The following is a 21544-nucleotide window of genomic DNA, read 5'->3' as shown; positions in this document are numbered from 1 at the left end:
GGTTTACTAGTATCCATATTTTATTTGTCATGCTCATAATTTTAGTTGGTAGAGTGTAATTTAGTTTAATGAGGAAAGTGCTTTTCACTAACTTTTTGAGCTAATATTTTTTTTTAGGTCTTGTCTTGATTGGTTTACTTAATATGATATTATAGGAAAATATGTATACTTTTCAATTGACGAGTGTATAAATTGTGACAAACTAAACCTCACTTAACAAAAGAAGTAACATCTTACGAGTATTGTGAACATTTCTAATAAATATTTGTTCATCAGAATACCTTTTACATGTATTAATTACACAAATTTGTTAAAATTATCTTTTTCAACTGTAACTCTATGACTAACTGTTTAAGAACCCTGTATATAGACTTTTTTCTTTCTTTTTTTCGTTTTATCAAAAAATAAATGATAAACACTTTTTGAATTATGGTTTTCTCATGCATTCTTTTTGTATGTTTGGCTTGTGAAAGTATACACAACCTTAACTAATCGATCAAGAAATGAGGAAAATCCTTGACTGATTTTTCAATTGAAAGAAGAGTTAGTGTGATGAATCCACCATTAAGTTGCAAAAATAATAGATACAAGCTATCAAGCTGATAAAAAATTTGATTAATTACATTTTACTAACGAGAGGTTTCATATTGAAATTACCAAAGATATCTATATTAGTATTGCAGGTTAATGGTATAAGCATATGTCTTTTGCATCTTAGATAGTTTGTGAAAAGGGAGCAACGACCCACGAGCTCGTTAAATCCCAAAACATGCAAGTTCTTTAGACCATAAATCAATTTTGATTACGAGGGAAAGAAATTCAAGTGGAATAAGAACAAATTGTGATATGGCCCGTAACTAGTGACACCATTTGACTAATCAAAAATAATATTGAGTTGTTAATTTTAGAAATAAACCAATCTTGCCAATTGAGAAAACAAACCCCACGTACAAATAGTAAAACAAGGAGGTTTTATATATATGTTAATATTTAATTGATATTATTTAGATTCTCTGTGGTTTGAATCTTTATAATCTGAATTGGTTATCCTGCTTTGGTTGTTTAGTTTTCATTTTGACTTCCTTGGGTCTGCATCAGTATAACCTGTATTTGTGGGTCTTGTGGATTTAGAGTAACCTTTTCAGTCATCTTATTTCTTAGTCAGTGTCTTTTTTAACTCATATCATTACGAGGATTTTGTCATGGAACTGCCAGGGTCTCGGTAACCCTGCAATTAGGAATTCGTTATGGAATTTGATCAGGATCAAATTGCTGACATGATTTAATTTCCTCTGTAAAACTAAAAACGATCTTCCTAAAATGAACCAGTATCTTAGATGGTTTAACTATCATAATTGTTGGATTTACCCTTCTATTGGTCTGACTTGGGGCATTGCCCTTTCATGGAAATCAGGCCTTAACTGCGAGATTATTCAAAATACGGATAAAATGATCAATGCCTTGATTTCAGATGGCCCCAGCAAGCCTGACTTCCTAGCCACTTTTTTCTATGGTTTTGTATACCATGAGGAGAAATTGCAATAATGGAATTACATCGGTGAAATTGGTGAGAGAGTCAATATCCCATGAGTCATGATAGAAGATCTTAATATTACTATGCATGCTAATGAGAGATCTACCTTCTCTACTCCAACCACTGTTGAGTTTCCTAGTACTCAACATGTTATTGATAGATCTGATTTGTGTGATTTAGGTTATATCGGTTCTCAATTTACTTGAAATAACAGACAATTTGGTCCTAATCTTATTTATGCTAGATTAGATAGGGAGCTGGTTAATGATTACTGGCTGAATCATTACGATAATTCAAAAATTTATCATATAGATTCAATAGGCAGTGATCATATCCCTATTATCCTGGAGACAAATGCTATATCTTTCCAGGGTCATAAGCCATATAGATATTTCAAGTGTTGAAGTAGTGACCCCACTGTTAGAGATGTCATCCATAATGCCTACTCTAACATGGTGAGAGGTTCTTATCTATTCCAATTAACCAATCTCCTTAGGTTTATCAAACATGATCTCAAAAATTGGAACCTTAATCATTTTGGTAATATTGATCATAAGGTTAGAACTCTTGGTAATCATCTCATGATATGAATAATCTAAGTTATTATATTCAGACTATTGACAGATTAGACAAGCTACAAGAGTTGGAGCATTGGAAGAAAGTGCAAGAAGAATTATATGCTCAAAAATCTCATCAAGAGCTCTTTATATCTTTTGATAGTAATACTAGCTTTTACCATAACCATGTTAACGTAAGAAAACACTTCAAACGAATAAATGCTATTAAATTTGTTAATGGTCAATGGGTTGATGCTAGACAAGGTCTTGAAACCCTTCTTGCTAATAATTTTAGTTCTATATAGGAACTAGTTCTCATCCTTACAAGAACAATGAATTTCTTAATTGCATTAGTCAGTGTATCTCTGAGGAGGATAACAAATTCCTTCTCATACCCATTACACAGCAAGAAGTCAGGGATATAATAAACCAAATGACGCCCTTGAATGGTCCATGGACGGATGGTTTTCCTCTAGGATTTTATAAAGATAATATGGATCTCCTTTTAACAGATGTTTGGAAGACAATTACCAGTTTCTTTAGCTTCAAACATTTTCTCAAAGAGATGAACCATACCTTCCTGACTCTTATTCAGAAAATTAATGGCCCATCGTAGGATGTTGATTTTCCGCTTATTTGGCTATGCAATTCTGACTACATGATCATATCCAAGATCGTTGTAAATAAAATGAAACCATTCTTGAGCAAGATAATATAAGACCTTATCAAGTTGTTTATGTACCAAATAGACATATTCATGATAATGTCATAATTGCTATGAATTAATGAACTCAATGAAGAGAAAAAGGAAAAAGGACAGGTGGGGTGTCATGGGAATTGAGTTGGATATGTCTAAGGCATTCGACAGAGTTGAATGGCCATTTCTCATATATGTACTCAAGTATTTTGGTTTTTATGAACATTGGTGTGAGCTTATCTACCAGTGCATAAGCATTACAAGCAATTTCATCATGTTAAATGGCACTCCATGTAAAGCTTATATAGACCAACCAGGGGTCTGAGACAGGGATATATACCCCCTGTCTACATACCTTTTCATTATCTGCATGGAGTCCCTTTCCAAGTACCTTGTTCATGCTGAAAATTGCAACTTAATCCATGGATTCAAGGTCACTACAAAGTCACCAAGTATTAGTCATTTGCTTTTTGCAGATGACTGTCTTGTCTTTTCTAAAGCCTCTCATGTTGATGCTGAGAATTTTATGTGCCTAATTAAAGATTTTAGTGTGATATCTGGTCAGTTCATTAATTTTGAGAAATCAGGTTGCTTTTTCAGTCATAATGTTGATCATAGTCTTGCTATCTCTCTTATCAGAACACTGAATGTCAAGAAGATTCCCTTAAATGAAAAATAATTAAGCATTCCTCTTTTCATCACCAAGCCCAAAACTGAATCTTTTGTGCACCTAGCTAGTCATTTTGACAAGAGATTAGAAAAATGGACTGGTAAAAAGATAAATCAACTTAGTAGGTATGTTCTTGTTAATCATGTTCTTAAGATCTCTACGGTCTATCATATGAACACCTTTTAAATTCCTCATAATGTGATACAACATATGGAACAATCCCAAAGGGATATTTAGCGGGGAAGAACCAGACGTAGTGGTCTCTACTTGAAAATTGGGGGGAAATGTGTACCCATAAATTTTAAGGGGGGATTGGTTTTAAAAATCTAAATCATGTTAATTTAAATTTACTTGCTAAAACTGTCTCAAAGTGATCTCTGTTTTAAAACTTTGAAATGCAAGTATTTCAAAAATTGTTCTCCTCTCCACTACTCCAATTGAAAAGGTTGCTCTTGGATATGGAGAAGTATTTGTAGAGGGTTGTATTCTATTATGCACAATGCTCTGTGGGATCATAGGTATGGCAAAATATGTCTGGCTTTTAGAGACAATTGGATACTTAATGATGCTCAGTCATTATGTTTTGCCTACCCAAACCCTAATTTCCTAGTTTCCGACTTGATTGACAAAGATACAAATATAGATGGAATATGCATTTGGTTAATGCTTATTTTACCCCCCAAAATGCGCAACTTATTCAAGGTATTAGAATCCCTTTCTTGGATCATGACAGACTAATTTGGCCATTTTCTAAAAATGGTCAATTTACTGCCAAAACCTAAACCCTATGTATAAGTCCATTTGGAAGCTTCCAACACTTCCAAAGGTTCGGTTATTTACTTGGAAATGCTATAAGAACATTTTTCCTGCAAAGAGAATCAACCCCTAACCCTAGGGTCTTCAATAATAACAGGGTAGAGGGATGGTGACCATAAATCAGAGAATATAATCAGATCCAAATTCAAAAACAAAATAAAATAATAAGTAGGTTATTGAAATCAGCAAGAGATTAGGGTTTTACATCATTTTTATATCCAAACAACACATCTGGCTGGACTTCTGTGTGCTTATTATCACCCTATACAGAGATCAGACAAGAGAATCAATAAGCTGATTATCAAAAGACAGAGGTGATTAGATCTTAACTAAAAAAACAGAGATGATTATATCCAAACAACGCATCTGGATGGACTTATGTTTTGTTGCTGGTGTTGGTGTTGATGGTGCCTAGTTTTCTGGTTTTGCAAGGATGGTGTTATATCTAGTGGGAGATGTTTTTGCCTATGATGATATAGTAATTCTTTGGGAATGATTTTCCACACTTTATTGATTTAGAATAGTCTACTGTTTAACTTTTGAGATGGTTTAAAACTTGGAATGTGACTTTACGAAGACAAAGTTTTCTTATGCAATAAAGTTAAAAAAAAAAAAAAAAAAAAAAAAAAGGTTAAACCTGACTTAACAAAAGAAGTAAAATCTTATGTCTACTTTTAACATTTCTGATAAATATTTGTTCATAAAAATACCTTTTGCATGTATTAATACACAAATGTGTTAAACTTTTTTTTTTTCTAACTGAAACTCTATAATTAACTAATTTAAATCCGTTCATGTGTACTTTATTTTCTTTATTTTCTTTTTCATTTTATCAAAAGTAAATAAAATATATTTTTTGATTTGCAGTTTTCTCATGGATTATTTTTTGTATGTTTGCCTTGTAAAAGTATACACAACCTCAATTTACAGATGTTGAAATGAGGAGAATCCTTGACTAATTTATCAATTGAAATTTGAGTTAGTGTGATGAATCCACCATCAAGTTGTAAAAAGGACAGATACAAGCTATCAAGCTGATAAAAAAGTTGATTAATTTCATAATACTAATGAGATATGTCATATTGAACTCACCAAAGGTATCTGCATTAGTATTACAGGTAAGAGTATAAGCATATGTCTATGCATCTTAGCCAGTTTGCGTAAAGGGAGCAACGACCACAAGCTTTTTGAAGCCTAAAACATACAAGTTCTTTAAAGCATAAATCAGTTTTGATGACGAGGGCAACAAATGCAAGTGAAACAAGAAAAAAATATATGGCCCCTAATTAGTAACACTATTTGACTAATTGAAAAGAATACCATGTTGTTAATTTTAGAAATATACCATTCATGTCGATTAAGGAACAAAAACCATAAACAAACAGTAAAAGAAAGAGGTTATGTGTATATATATATTAATTTTTAGATTATTATATGAGGAAATAATGAATAAAAACAAACTTAATTGCTTGTAAATCAGGTGATCAAAAGTATACCGTCTTGGCTAATTTGAGGCCTACTTAAATTATTTGAGGCCAACCACTACAAGCTAAAATAAGAGATTTTGAAGTAAAATAGAAAACTCCTTATCCACTAATTTTTGTTAATGTAATCTTTGTTCAGTTAGTAATTAAACTGTCGTATTAAATGTGAAATTAACTACTATTGATAAATCATAAAAACATGGAAAATTTTGAAAAAAAATCATTTGGAAATTTTTTGGTTCAAGAACCATCGTCAAATACAACACATACACAATTGTCGATTGTTGTTGATGTTCTTGATCCATGAAGAACATCAATTCTGAATTGGCATATGGTTTTCATTTTTGTGCCCGACTATTCATGATGTTTTTGATTCATGAAAAATACCAACCGGGACCTGGCATTTATTCTTCATTATGGCCGATTTTTCTTGTTGTGAAAATCCTCCACAAATACCGATTGATTAAAAAAAAACTCCAAAAAGATAACTTTTTGGATAACAATACGTCCATAATCGATGGATAAAGATTTTTTACATGTGGCCGATTATAAAAACAAAAGTTCAAAATCAAGAGTTTTTTTGGATTTCAGTTTGCCAGAATTGGCTGATATAAATGCACTTATCAGCCGAGTGCCTGGGGATTTCTTCTACCGTGTTTCTTATAACTTCTTTGTTCGATGTCATAAAGATCTCATTCCTTTTGCGTTAAACTCCTATTTTCATTCTGTACAAGATAGCGAAAAGAATTCTTGTATTTGGACAAGTTACAGTTGGTATTGAATCCAAGGAAGTTAAATAATACATGTAAATTAAGATGAAATCCTTGGATCCAAGATCAATTGTAACTTATCCAAATCCGGTAATTTTTATCTCCATATTGTAGGAAATGAAGAGATGAGTTCAACACAAAAAATAAAAAGGTTATTACGCTGACACCGGACGAAAAAATTATGAGAAAAATAATCTAAGAAATGCTCAGGTTTACAATAGAGCGATAAGTGCACCACCTCGGTGGCTACCTGGAAGACTGATACTGTAACAGTGACCGGTATCCAGAATTATCCTGACAAGTAGATGACCCTTTGAAGAGATTTTTTCCAGCAGAGTCTTGGTATGAGAACTTTGGTGTTCGCTTGAAGATTGAGTTATCACCTGCACAAGGTGATTCATATCATTTGGTTGGCCATTTGACGGATTCCTTGACCCTTGGAGTGACAATTATTTTTGTCCGCTTATAAAGAAGTTTGGAAAATATTGATCACTAAACATTTTCTTAGTAAAAATCGAGTTGGTATGAAAATTTTGAAAGTCCGGTTTCTCTCTGGCGTATTGGGAAGTCTAAACTTGCTAAACAGGAAGAAACCTGGTTCGTTGGAAATTTAGATATTAAGGTCTATCACAATTGGAACCTATGTACCTATGAAAAACGGGGGTCTAACAACCACACCAAATATTTCGCTTAGCAATCTGTATGGACTAAATCCAATATATTTTTAAGAGAATCAACAAGACAGTCAGACTCAATCTTAATAAAAGTATATCAAAGAGTTATATCTCTCTTTCTCGATTCAATACTTACTCAAGCAAATAAAAATATGCGAGTCTAATTGAATACAAGAGAAATCACTTGAACGGTACCAAAGACCAATGTTCAAGGATCAATCAATTTCAATCAACAACCAAAGGTTGTATTTCCCAATTGATTGATTCAACGCACAACCTGAGATATTCCAATTATATAACAAAATATAACGCGGAAAAGAAATAACACAGACACCAGAAGTTTTGTTAACGAGGAAACCGCAAATGCAGAAAAACCCCGGGACCTAGTCCAGATTGAACACACACTGTATTAAGCCGTTACAGACATTAGCCTACTGCAAACTAACTTCGGTCTGGACTGTAGCTGAACCCTAATCAATCTCACACTGATCCATGGTACAGTTGCGCTCTTTACGTCTCTGATCCCAGCAGGATACTACGTACTTAATTCCCTTAGATGATCTCACCCACAACTAAGAGTTTCTACGAACCAAAGTCAAAGACTTAAATAAACAAATCTATATCACACAGAAAAGTCTACGGTATAGATAAATCTGTCTCCCACAGAAATACCTACGAGTTTTTTGTTCCGTATTTTGATAAATCAAGGTGAACAGGAACCAATTGATAACTCGGACTTATAATTCTCGAAGAACGACCTAGAATTTTCAATCACCTCACAATAATCTTAATCGACTAGCGAAAGAAGATATTACGGAATCACAAATGATGAGACGAAGATGTTTGTGACTTCTTTTATATCTTTCTCATCGGAGAAATCAATCTCAAGCTAATCTTACGATTGTACTCAAATACGATAGAAACAGCAAGATCAGATCACACAACTACCAGAAAAGTAGTATCGGTCTGGCTTCACAATCCCAATGAAGTCTTCAAGTCATTAACCTACAAGGTCTCGATAGAAACCTAAGGTGAAAGGAGAATCGACTCTAGATAATACAATTAATATCACACAGGAGGTGTGGGGATTAGGTTTCCCTGTTGCTAGAGTTCTCCTTTATATAGTCTTTCAAATCAGGGTTTGCAATCAATGTTAACTTAGTAACAAAGCATTCAATATTCACCGTTAGATGAAAACCTAATCAGATTCAAGCTAATATCCTTCAATCGTTAGATCGAAAATTAGATTGTTACACACAAATGAAATGCACGTTTATTTAGGTTTGTGTAACCGTACCCAAACATGTACATCTAGTTGGTTCAAAAGTAGTTAACCAAATGGTTAGCCATATGAGAACCTTCATATCAACCATAATCTTATTTACCATAACTAGTTCAAATGACTCAAATGAACTAGTTAGAAAGTTGTTCAATTGCTTAGATCTAATAGAAGTATACAAGACACAATCGAAGAAAAAACGATTTGATTCACTCGAATCTATTCATGAACTTTATAGCTACGGTTCGCAAGTATGCATTCCTTAGTTTACATAAGTTTAAGTTCACGAATAATCGTTTTTAGAAAATAACCAACCTAAGTACGCAAACTGGTACGCGGACTTAAGTACCCGGAATAAGTTTGTTTTCAGTTCACAAACTCCAGCATATTTCACGGGACGTGAACTTCCGATGTACACGGACTTTAGTTCCGGTTTTCATGAGCAACAAAGTACGCATACTTTGGTTCAAGGAATAAGGACTTATACACGTATGAGTTACCACACAATTTTTATATCCAATAATTGTTATATATTCTAAACTCTCATTTCAATCATTGAAACATTCTTAGAGGATGTTATATAGTTGTTGTTCACAAACCATTTTTCGTCAAAGCAATTTTCAAGTATTTGAAACTTAAGATGACTTTCGTCACTAGTAAAGATGAACTTGGCCAAAGAAAAAGCTTACCAACACATATTTCGAGAAATCGATAAGCGAGATAAACTCGGATCGAAGAAAATGTGTATAATCAAAGTATATATAGAAATACGACTTTTGTCTCAAGATAGGAGATAGAATAGATACACTTTTGAGTGATAGATAAGTTCAAGTCTCCACATACCTTTTAGTCGATGAAGTTCCACCAGTTCCTTGAGTAGTTCTTCTTTGTATGATGATCTCCATGGAGTCTAGATCTCAACTACACTTTCTATCCTAGTCCGAGACTTAGCTATAAGTAGACTAGAAATCAAGACTTATAGTTTTGGTAACTAAACTTGAAAACAAGCTTGAGATAGCAACTCTTGCAAGTTCTACCGAGCAATGATCTAACAATCTCCCCCTTTGTCAATTTTAGTGACAAAACTATCAATACATATGGAATAAAAAATAAATAAATAAACTTTTGTAGCTTCTCTTCCACATGCCTGATCTTCTTGGTTCTTCAACATTACTCGAAATCTTCGTCACTTCCAAGTACTCCAATGATTCCAAAGTTTGTAAGTTTAGCATCATCCTTGTTGAAAATCCGTAGCTATAATAATGAGAAAATACGAATTCTCAATCATTTTTACACAGTGTCATAGTATTATTACACCGCATCAAAGTTCATTTGTATCAAAACTTCGACAACAATACTATGGTGATATGTATCACTCCCCCTTAGTCAATACTCCATCTCACATGGAAACCACTCCCCCTTACATAATGATCCGAAAACCATATGTATTTTTAGTGTGAACTACACATTAATTCTCATTCTTTTTGTTAATAAAATTGACAAAGGTACGAAAACTAGTGGGATCCTAACGAAATTTCCATAGAGACATTTCATGGCCAAAAGAAAGCACATATCAACTTTTTAGATGCAATCATATAGCCGAAGCTAAATACTTTCATCAAGGAGTTTATAAAGATACAAGATAACCCCTATAATATTCCACAGCCGCACTCCCCACAAAGATTTGGCAATTACGCGCAAGTGAAATTAAGAACTCCCCCCATAAAATGTCATTCCCAAGAGAACAACAAGAGCGACTTTACTTTCACAAGAAAAGAAGGATTTTCTTTGGACATAAAAAATCACATACGAATATGAATTTGAATCCAAAAATACTCAATTAAATTAACCACAAGAAAACCTATGATTAACTTAATCAGAATTGCTCAACATAAGATAACTTACGGAGCCACACAGTATATACATAGAATATGGATCAGGGAAGATCAATACTGCGGAATAGACAAGGATTCATTATATTTTCCATCACTATTTGCACAATGACATACAATAGCCATAATCCTCGTAAACAAAAGTTCATCATCTTCCATCAATATTTGCATAATGACATATAATAGGCTTAAAACTTTTGTAATGTCAAAAGTTCATTCCTTATTTTATCAATACATGGATATCGACATATGAAAGACTTAATTGTTGACAAGGTATGGGACAATCATAGTTCACGGACACAAACACACATATCCCATAACAAATTGCAATATATAAAACCATAAAGATTAATATTGCAAAAATCATCTTCCAAATGAATTTTTAGAATTTAAACAAATAAACCTAATAACAATGAAGATGAAAATATTGGACATAGCTATGTGTAGTCACAATAATGGCTATTCCAAACTCTAGTTATTCTTCCTAAACAAAACAAGAATAAAAGTCTCATAAGAAGATTTACTAGAAAAATAAAATCAAAGTTCATTAAGAACCTCATACCTTTCAATGAATTCCTCAAAGAAGGTATCACTGATTTCCTTTACTCTCTTGACCGTAGACACTCCATGTTCGTGAGTTAGAACACTAAATTTACGGTCAACAAACCGAGCAAGCTGTCTAGCCTTTACACAGTCCATGATGAGCTTCTTATGATTCCGTATCAGAATATTTTGATTATCAAGGATTTTAGGCTGACCATCTACAAGTTGGTTTATTTGCAGTTGAATATTTGCAAACTTGACCTTTGAATCGTTCTGAAAACGAGTTAAATCCTTGACATAATCATCAATCCAGGAGTTGTGATCTTTTCTTGCAAGCATCTTCTTTAGAACCAGCTCTTGAATCGACTCACGTCCTTGAGTGTCTTTCTTCATATCAAGATGGACAATCTCTTGATATTTTCCAGAGTTTTCCATAAGTTTTTTTGTTTGATAAGGATGGATTTCTACAATATAGACCAATATATGTAGTACAAATAAGAGAAGAAACTTCTCATTAAGGAAACTCTATGAACTCATAAGAGGGGACAGGGACGTTTGTGGACTATTTAAGATAAGATGGAATCTAAAACAACATAAAGCAAAAAGAGACTCAATAATTTAAGAAGTAATTCTCAAATTAGAGTATGAGACAGATAGCAACATCGAGAACTCAAATAAAACGCATAAAGATCATGCAGCTAGTCTTGAGATTCCCAAGATTATTATCCTTGTACCCATCAAGATAGATACAAGACTGATATTACCTAGAATCAGGTAAATAAGTGAGACATAATCTCACTACGAATCATGGGAGAAGGATTGTATGGTTTTTTTACGCGTTTAAGTTGTGTATTTCCTTCTTTCCATCGATTATGACTAATTCCAAAAGGGTTTGTCATAAACCTTTTTAAAACACTATCAGAAGGATTTCTCCGAGGGCTAAGTCTAGGTCCTCTAGTAATGGGTTCCAGCGGAGAAGAGAAACAAGGTTTCCGTCTTCTTGACTTAGATTTACCAGACACATTCTTATAAGTCGCGGAACCATACTTATTAATGGCACAAGGGTTCGTATCAAACAGAGGAACATGCATTCTGTGATGATTACCCGAAGAGCGATCATTCTTACAAGAATATGGTTTTCTGTAAGGAAGGAATTCACTGATGATGTCGTCAGACTATTTACTCCATTGATAGTAGAAAGAAGAAAATTATGAAGATTAGAGATTTGTTTCCTCCTAGTAAAACAATGAATAGCATAATGATTATTTTTCCCACAGAATGAACAGGTTCCCGGAGGAGAAGCACAGACTGGCAGTTGTTTTAAATTTATAGTCGTATTAGCAGAACCCTCTTTTGGAGAACATCTCTTCATGTGCAGTAATTCAAACTGATAATTAGTCGGTACATAATAATTTCTCCTTAAGACAGAGTTTTCCTTTTCCAAGGATTTGCACTGTTCATGGGCTAGAATATGTGATGCACTTAGCTTCTCTTTTTAAGCACGAAGTCAATTTAGATTTGATGAATACGTCTCGGTCAAACGCTTTTCTCTAATTGAATCTTCCTTGACAATATCCTCAAGAACACTAATCTTTTCACGTTGTAGAGTAGTTTCTTGAAGAAGTTTTTCGATATTGTTAAAGAAGGATTCAATGATATTATAGAGTTCTCGTTCTCGACCAAGAAACTTCCCAAATTCATCAATGAGCTGAGCATGATTTTGAAAATCAATAGCCTCAGTAGTTTTTTTGAGATTCTGGTGAGCTCCTTTTCAGCTTTTGCGATAGTGTCAACTGTCTCATTAGAGGAAATGATATATCAACATTTGATAGAACAATATTTCTACCTCGGGATTCGGAAGAATCAACTAAGGAGTAATCCTTTGAGAAGTCCCCAAGACATTTGACATAGTTAAAATCTTTGGAAGGCATCTTGGTATGCGTATATGCCAGAGACGAGATTCTATCCACAGACTCAGATTGCTACAAACACAGACCGATAAGGTATTTAAACGTGTTTTCCTGCTCTGATACCAATTGAAAATACGGGGGTCTAACAACCACACCCAATATTTCACTTAGCAATCTGTATAGAAAAACTCCAATATACTTTTAAGAGAATCAACTAGACAGTCATACTCAATCTTAATAAAAGTATACCAAAGAGTTATATCTCTCTTTATCGATTCAATACTTACTCAAGCAAATAGAAATCCGCGAGTCTAATTGAATACAAGAGAAATCACTTGAACGGTACCAAAGACCAATGTTCAAGGATCAATCAATTTCAATCAACAAACCAAAGGTTGGATTTCCCAATTGATTGATTCAACGCACAACCTGAGATATTCCAATTATATAACAAAATATAATGCGGAAAAGAAATAAGACAGACACCAGAAGTTTTGTTAACGAGGAAACCGCAAATGCAGAAAAACCCCGGGACCTAGTACAGATTGAACACACACTGTATTAAGCCGCTACAGACATTAGCCTACTAAAAACTAATCAATCTCACACTGATCCATGGTACAGTTGTGCTCCATACGTCTCTGATCCCAGCAGGATACTACGAACTTAATTCCCTTAGCTGATATCACCCACAACTAACAGTATCTACGACCCAAAGTCGAAGAATTTAATAAACAAATCTATATCACACAGAAAAATCTACGGTATAGATAAATCTGTCTCCCACATAAATACCTACGGGTTTTTTGTTCCGTATTTTGATAAATCAAGGTGAACAGGAACCAATTGATAACCCGGACTTATATTCCCGAAGAACAACCTAGAATTATCAATCACCTCACAATAATCTTAATCGACTAGCGAAATAAGATATTGCGGAATCACAAACGATGAGACGAAGATGTTTGTGACTTCTTTAGTATCTTGCCTATCGGAGAAATCAATATCAAGCCAATCTTACGATTATACTCAAATACGATAGAACGGCAAGATCATATCACACAATTACAAGACAAGTAGTATCGATCTGGCTTCACAAGCCCAATGAAGTCTTCAAGTCGTTAACCTACAGGGTCTCGATAGAAACCTAAAGTTAAAGGAGAATCCAGTCTAGCTAATCAACTAGTAACACACAAGAGGTGTGGGGATTAGGTTTCCCAGTTGCTAGAGTTTTCCTTTATATAGTCTTTCAAATCAGGGTTTGCAATCAATGTTAGCTTAGTAACGAATCATTTAATATTCACCGTTAGATGAAAACCTGATTACATTCAAGCTAATATATTTCAACCGTTAGATCGAAACTTAGCTTGTTACACACAAATGAAATGTACGTTTATTTAGGTTTGTGTAACCGTACCCAAACATGTACATCTAGTTGATTCAACAGTAGTTAACCAAATGGTTATCCATATGAGCACTTTCATATCAACCATATTCTTCTTTACCACAACTAGTTCAAATGACTCAAATGAACTAGTTAGAAAGTTGTTCAATTGCTTAGATCTAATAGAAGTATACAAGAAACAATCGAAGAAAAAATGATTTGATTCACTCGAATCTATTCATGAACTTTATAGCTACGGTTTGCAAGTATGCATTCCTTAGTTTATATAAGTTTAAGCTCACGAATAATCGTTTTTAGAAAATAACCAACCTAAGTACACGGACTGGTACGCGGACTTAAGTACCCGGAATAAGTTTGTTTTCAGTTCACAAACTCCAGCAGATTTCACGAGACGTTTACTTCCGATCGTACGCGGACATTAGTTCCGGTTTCCTGAGCAACAAAGTACGCATACTTTGGTTCAAGGAATAAGGACTTACACACGTATGAGTTACCACACAATGTTTATATCCAACAATTGTTATATATTATAAACTCTCATTTCAATCATTGAAACATTCTTAGAGGACGTTATATAGTTGTTTTTCACAAACCATTTTTCGTCAAAGCAATTTTCAAGTAATTGAAACTTAAGACGACTTTCGTCACTATTAAAGATGAACTTGGCCAAAGAAAAAGCTTACCAACACATATTTCGAGAAATAGATAAGCGAGATAAACTCGGCTCGAAGCAAATGTGTATAATCAAAGTCTATATAGCAATACGACTTTTGTCTCAAGATAAGAGATATAGTAGATAGACTTTTGAGTGATAGATAAGTTCAAATCTCCACATACCTTTTAGTCGACGAAGTTCCACCAGTTCCTTGAGTAGTCTTCGTCTTTGTATGATGATCGTCGTGGAGTCTAGAGCTCAACTACACTTTCTATCCTAGTCCGAGACTTAGCTATAAGTAGACTAGAAATCAAGACTTATAGTTTTGGCAACTAAACTTGACAACAAGCTTGATATAGCAACGCTTGCGAGTTCGACCGAGAAACGCTCTAACAATCTCCCCCTTGGTTGATGTTCATTCTTAATTGTGAATATCAAGGATAGTCGGCCATAAAAATGAAGAACATATGTCCATTCTTGGTTGATGTTCTTCACGGATCAAGAAAAATCGACCATCATGTAAGTGTCTTAACGACCAACCATTTTGAAATAAAATTTAGAAAACATTTAAAAAAAAATCCAAAAAAAAAGTTTTGAAAAAGGATAAAAGAATTCCAATATCTAATCAGTTTTGAAAGAAATGAAAACCGATTAAAAGTAATAGAGGCACAGATAAAAACATATTTTTAACAAGTGAAAATGGTACGTTAACAATTTTACCTTTGTTAGACACCCAAATTCCTTTCCTCTACGTGGGATTCAAAATCCATAGGCCTCAAATAATTTTAGTAGGCCTCAAAGTAGTTAGAATTCCTCGTATATATTGGTTTGTGATAAACAAAAAAAAAAGATTCGTGAATGGGAAAACTTTCTCATCAGGGGTACTAGTGAATGTACCAATTATTTGTCAAGAAACACGTTGGAAACCATCTTTCTTTGATTATGAGAAAATAAACTTTGATGCATCTTTTGATAAAAAATACTTTTTCTATGGGTATAGGACTAATCCCACTGGGAGACTCGAGATCAGCCAGAAATGAGGAGAAAGCTGAAGCATTGGCTCTGCATAAAGCGGTAGAATGGGCCATTGATAAAGGGTAGCAGAACGTTCATTTTAAGGGAGACAGTAGGATTGCCCATGGAAGTTTTGAATGGATCAAGTAAGAGTATTCAACGGACAACAAGTCCAATAATTAAGAGTTGCTTATTTCTAGGGGTGTCCAAATGGATGCGGATTAGGGGTCACTCGCGTCCAATCCGTCAAAGCTGCGGATTTCAAAAATCCAACCGTGTCCGGTCCAATCACCCGCAGATTTAACAACTGCGGATCAGCGGGTGATACAGACCGGATGCGGATTAACCGCAGATTTAGTCAAAAAGAAAATGTAAAACAAAACCTAATTCTATCTAATCAAGTAATCAACAATCGTCTCGCTCTATGTTCAAAATTGATTTGAGGGAGGAGCAGAAATACAGATACGGCGTAGGTGCTAGTGTGTATGAATTACAAGTAGAAGTCGGAATAACTAAAAGACAAAACTAATAAAAAGTGAAGAGCAGAGCTAGACGAAGATGAATTTTCATTTAAATAAGAGGATCGAGATCCTCATATAAAGAAGAGAGAAAAATCATGTTCTTGTGATATATAAAGTGAACAGAAATATTTCGAGATCAAAAAGTGACAAAAGTTTTTGTTAAAGCAAAGATGGGAAAGAGCAAAGCACTAGAACAAAAAGAAAGGACGATTAAGAAAATCCATTAGCCTAAGAAAAAATGGCGGAAACAAATAATCATGATTCAAGTTCAAAGCCTAAAAACGTTACTTGTGATATTATACGAACCGAGTGCAAGATAAAAAGAAGGGTGGAGGAAACGTATAGTAACTACGGTGTAGGTGAATCCGCGCATTTCAAATTTCAACCGCAACCAAACCGTTAAAAATACGGATTTGAGAATTCCACCCGTATCCGGCTCATAGATCTTGCGGATCCGATTTCATCCGCAATTTTACGGATGAATAGGGGTGAAATCTGCGGATCCGAACTTTCTACTCATCCTAATTATTTCTTTTAAATTCTTTCAAGTAGTGGATATGTTACTCTCCCAAACAAAAAAAAAAACTTTGTGTAGCAAAGAAACAATGTAATCGTTTAATTAGCCTGTAACCAGGGACGGTAGCAGGGATGGCTTACGTGAGTTGTACCCCAAATAGGGCTGCACAGGAACCGTCCCGTTCCATGGAACCGTACCGGTACCGTTCCGGAACCGTGATCATACGGGACATGTACAAGTACCAAAAACTGATACCGTGCCTAGAGTAGGTACAAGTAACGGTTCTAGGCTATTCCCGTCCCGTCCCGTCCCGTAGTACCGAGGATCTGTATCCGTTGATTTTAGGATTAAATCCTGGCCGTTGATATTAGGGGTTATACCCTTTTCTTAGTCTCCATCGTATTCTCGGACATTCTCCTCGTTTCCTTCTCCTTCTTCCTTATTCCCTCTCTCTTTTTTCAGTTTCCTCTCAGAGAAGAGAAGATGCCAAACTTTTAGTTTTGATTTCCTTTCCATCATCATCATCTGTATAAGACTTCAGTATCCATTTACGTAAATGGATCTGCTCTGAAGAACTGTTTTTCTTTTGTATCAACAAAGAGGTGAAGAATATGAAGATCGTTTAATCCTCTTTGTTCTTTGGTCTCTGTGTATTATTTTTTTGGGGTTTATGTACTCTGAAGAACAAGGTTCACGTTCTAATAGATTTCATTTTGAATAATACTGCAGTTGGAAGTAGAGAACGGAGATTTGAGGTCATCTACTCATCTGTCAGTGATAATTCTTCAGTTGCTACTGAAAATCGAGGTAAGATCATCTTTAATCTCTAGTTTTATGTTTTGGGTTCAATTTTGGTTTTTATTTATTTTCGATTTTGATTTTGATTTTGTATGGAAATAAGAAATCATGATAAGCTTCAGTTCTCTTCATCTTTATATTTTTTTTATTAAAATAAACTTATACCCAATCTCAAATTGTTTTCCAGATTAGCCTTTTCTCCCACTCTTTGTTCTTAAAAATGAATTCGGAGTTTCTGATCTAGTTTGGGACAGATTTATGATATTTTGAGGATTGTTGTTTTCTGTTCACAATGTTGTATTATTGGATAGTTTGTTACAAATTGAATTAGTTAACTGAGGTTATATGTGATTATGATGTTTATTGATAGGAAGTCTTTATGATAAATTATGTTTGGGTATGAATGAATTGAATTTTTTGTGAGAAACATATCTCAATTTCAGGCATTGCCATAAGTAAGTCCTTGTTATAATCTAAGGATGTGTAATTTCTTTTGAAATTGAAAGAATGGTCTGCAACATGGTTATGTGAAATTGGTTTTGAAATCCATTGATCTTGATCTTTTAGCTGATTATGTACCAGATGATAACTCTAAGGATGAGGAAGGTAATATAAACTTTTCTTAGTTTGATTATGATTTATTTGAACCAGTGGTTCACTGATATATATATATATATATATATATATATATATATATATATATATATATATAAATTGTTGTTGCAGAGATCTTGGGTGTGGTTCAACTGTCATAGGTCTTGGATGCTTGATGTTTGGAGTTGCAGGTCTTGGATGCTTGGTGTTTGGAGTCGCAGCAAACTTATAGAAGGGGTCAATTACCAAAGCCGAAATATTGTTTTTTGCTTTGCTTTTTGTTTTTTCTATTTGAAGTTTTAAACAACGTTGTTGAATTTAGAAGTTTAAAGATTTTTGTTAATGTATGAATTCAGGTCTTAAGACTCTTAAAAGTTAAAGTTTTTAAGCTTAGAACTTTCAAGTATTTTTGCTTTTTATTTTTTTTTTACATAAGTAGATATGCTACGGGTAAAGAACCGGACCCGTCCCGTCCCGTCCCGAATTAAACAGGTACAGGACCCGTCCCGTCCCGTACTACACAGATACAGGTACAAGGTACAAACTACAGGTACCGGCCATAAGGAGGTACAGGTACTGAGTTAGACAAAAACCCGTACCGTCCCGTCCCGTCCCATGTGCAGCCCTAACCCCAAACGCCTAAAATACTAAAAGTCTGTTGGAGACATTGTAAAAATAAAATAGCCCAGGTAAAAGTACTTCTTTACCTGGATGCTAATTAGGCTAACCCAATTAGCATCCAGTTTATGTATTCCCTAATCCTTATTGTATTGTTTTTCAAGTATGCTATTCGTTTTATGATGTACTTCAGTAAGTTAAGTGTTTGACAATTTGTGCCACTGAACCCAAAGGCGTTTCAATCAACTTTCACTAATTTCAGTAGGTTAAGTGTTTGATGAATTGTGTTACTTAACCCGACGTTGTTTTTCTTTTTTCAAATTTCATTATTCTTAGGTTAAGTGTTTGATCAATTTGTGTCCCTGAGACATGCTTCATTTCTGTACTTTGTTAAGTTCGGTAGTATGTAGGTTAGTTGTTTGATGGATTGTCTCAACGAGTAAGCAAAGAATCCATTGTACTTAAGTTTTCCTTCTTCTTCTGAAAATGAATCCAATTTCAAGATTTTGCATGTGCAGAAGAAACCCATTTACAAGATGGTCATCAAAACCCCGTATCTTCTTCTCCATTAATCCTGAATAAACCATCTTCTGCAAACCTAATAACACTAGTTGTCTCAAAATTCCACCACACTTTGAATTATCCTCCTTCACAAATCTTTTTGACCCCTGGAAATCATTTCCGGAAATTCAGTGGAGCACCAGTAGCAGCAGCAGCAGAGTGTGAATTTGACGATGATTATCTGGAGAAGGAAATTTTTGAAGTTTATGAGGCAGGAATGGACGCCCAGACAAACATCGAATTAGGTTCTCTACCTCCTCTTGATGCTGTCAAGATTCCTGCGGACAAATTTAATGCCTTCATGGAAAAACTGGGTATTGACATAGAAAAAGATGGAGATTATCCGCCTCACCTGCAGAGTTTTAGAGAAAAGATTGACCTTTAGAAGAATCCGTTGATGAAACAGTGGCTTTTGGTGAGGTACGAATTTTAACTTTAATTTTTTTATATCACAATATTTCCGTTAAGAGTTACTAGATCGTGAGTGGCAAAAATGGTGGTCTTCGACCTATTTGGTGTGAGTTCAGAAGATGGTATCGTGCTGGTGGTGACTGCAAGGGAGAGACTTCTGAATCAGAAAATGAAAGTGACACCACTTCACCAACTGATGAGGACCAGATTGCTATGCCTGTGGATGATGCTTCTTCTGCAGTTGTTGCTGAAAACAAGGCAGACATAGTTAGTTCTTCTTCTTCTTAATGCATTGTCTTTCATTTCCTGCGCATCTTCTGTTTCATATGCCATGAGCAATGTGAAAACAAGGCAGTCATACAACTAAGTCTCTCTTATTGCATTGTCTGCTTAAATCTTGATTTGGCTATTCTTACTCTTAGGTCTTTACTCGACTCCATATCGCTTGATCAATTTTAACCTCTTTTTAATTGTTAATTAGCGTCACAATTTTACTGAAATTTCTCTTATTTAGCTCTGTGTTTTCTGTGCTTTCTTGCCATACCTTTTCTGGTTCACCTCAGGCAGCAGCAAAATTTAACTCTGACGATGATTATCTGCAAAAAGATATTTCTGAAGTTTATAACGCAATATTGGGCGCTCAGAATAACATAGGATTAGGTATTCTACCTCCTCTTGACGCTGTCAAGATTCCGATAGACAAATTTAAAGCCATAATGGAAATAGTGGGTCTTGACTATGAAGACGTTGGGGATTATCCGCCTCACCAGCATTATATGAGAGTAAGGATTCGTACTTTACAAGACACTTCATGAAACCGTGGCTTTTGCGAAGGTACTAATTTCAGATAACTTTATTTATGTTTGATATTACAATATATCCGTTAAGAGTTACTAGATCATGAGAGTCCCTTTCTTTATAGTATGTTGCAGCTGGAAAAAATAGTGGACCACCTTGTTGGGCTGAGTTCGTAGACTGTGATGCTGTTGGTGAGTTCAATTTCTGGGAAGAGAGTTCTGAATCAAAAAATGAAAGCAATACTTTGCCAACTGCTCAGGACCAGATTGCTATGCATGTGGGTGATGCTTCTGCAGTTGCTGAAAACCTGGCAGACAATACCTATCAGGTTAGTTCTTCGGCTATATTAACCACTATTTTTTGTTTCACTTCCTTGCATCTTTTTTATTTCATATGCCATAAGTTTAATCAAGTTATTTGCAGTGCGAAATATTCTTCAGATAATATTAGTCATACAACTAAGTCTCTCTTATCTTCTTCACTGGAATCACAGCTCTTTTGATGTAATCACAACTGCCATTTTGCTGAAAAGAAAAGAAAATATAATATAGTAATCACTATGACAAAAATATAGTCATCACTACCCTTTTTTCGTCAACCTGTTTCTGAAAAGCCTTGACTGTTTTGTTTCGCACTACTATCTTGTCATTGCACACATGGCGCAGTGAAATGAGTACCAGAAGAAACCCATTTACAAGATGCTCATCAAAACCATTAATCCCGAATAAACCAGCTTCTGCAAACCTAATACGAAAATGATAGATACACAACATTGTGTATGTACTGTGTGAGGGAGGGGTGGGGTCCACTTCTGCCCACCCTTATC

The 21544-nt window shown here is 34.6% G+C and overlaps 1 protein-coding gene across 1 annotated transcript; it reads left to right on the top strand.

Annotated features, from left to right (window-relative positions):
- Positions 1–19906: 19906 nt before the first annotated feature.
- Positions 19907–20796, top strand: LOC113341343. Its single transcript, XM_026586253.1, has 3 exons — positions 19907–19929; positions 20037–20187; positions 20484–20796. The coding sequence occupies exons 1-3, from the start codon at positions 19907–19909 to the stop codon at positions 20733–20735; spliced, it is 426 nt and encodes a 141-aa protein (XP_026442038.1). The 3' UTR covers positions 20736–20796.
- Positions 20797–21544: the final 748 nt, after the last annotated feature.

Source organism: Papaver somniferum, unplaced genomic scaffold (genome assembly GCF_003573695.1).
Source record: "Papaver somniferum cultivar HN1 unplaced genomic scaffold, ASM357369v1 unplaced-scaffold_29, whole genome shotgun sequence".
Classification (NCBI taxonomy): domain Eukaryota; kingdom Viridiplantae; phylum Streptophyta; class Magnoliopsida; order Ranunculales; family Papaveraceae; genus Papaver; species Papaver somniferum.
Note: the sequence above shows the minus strand (reverse complement) of the source record. Positions and strands in the feature narration are given on the sequence as shown.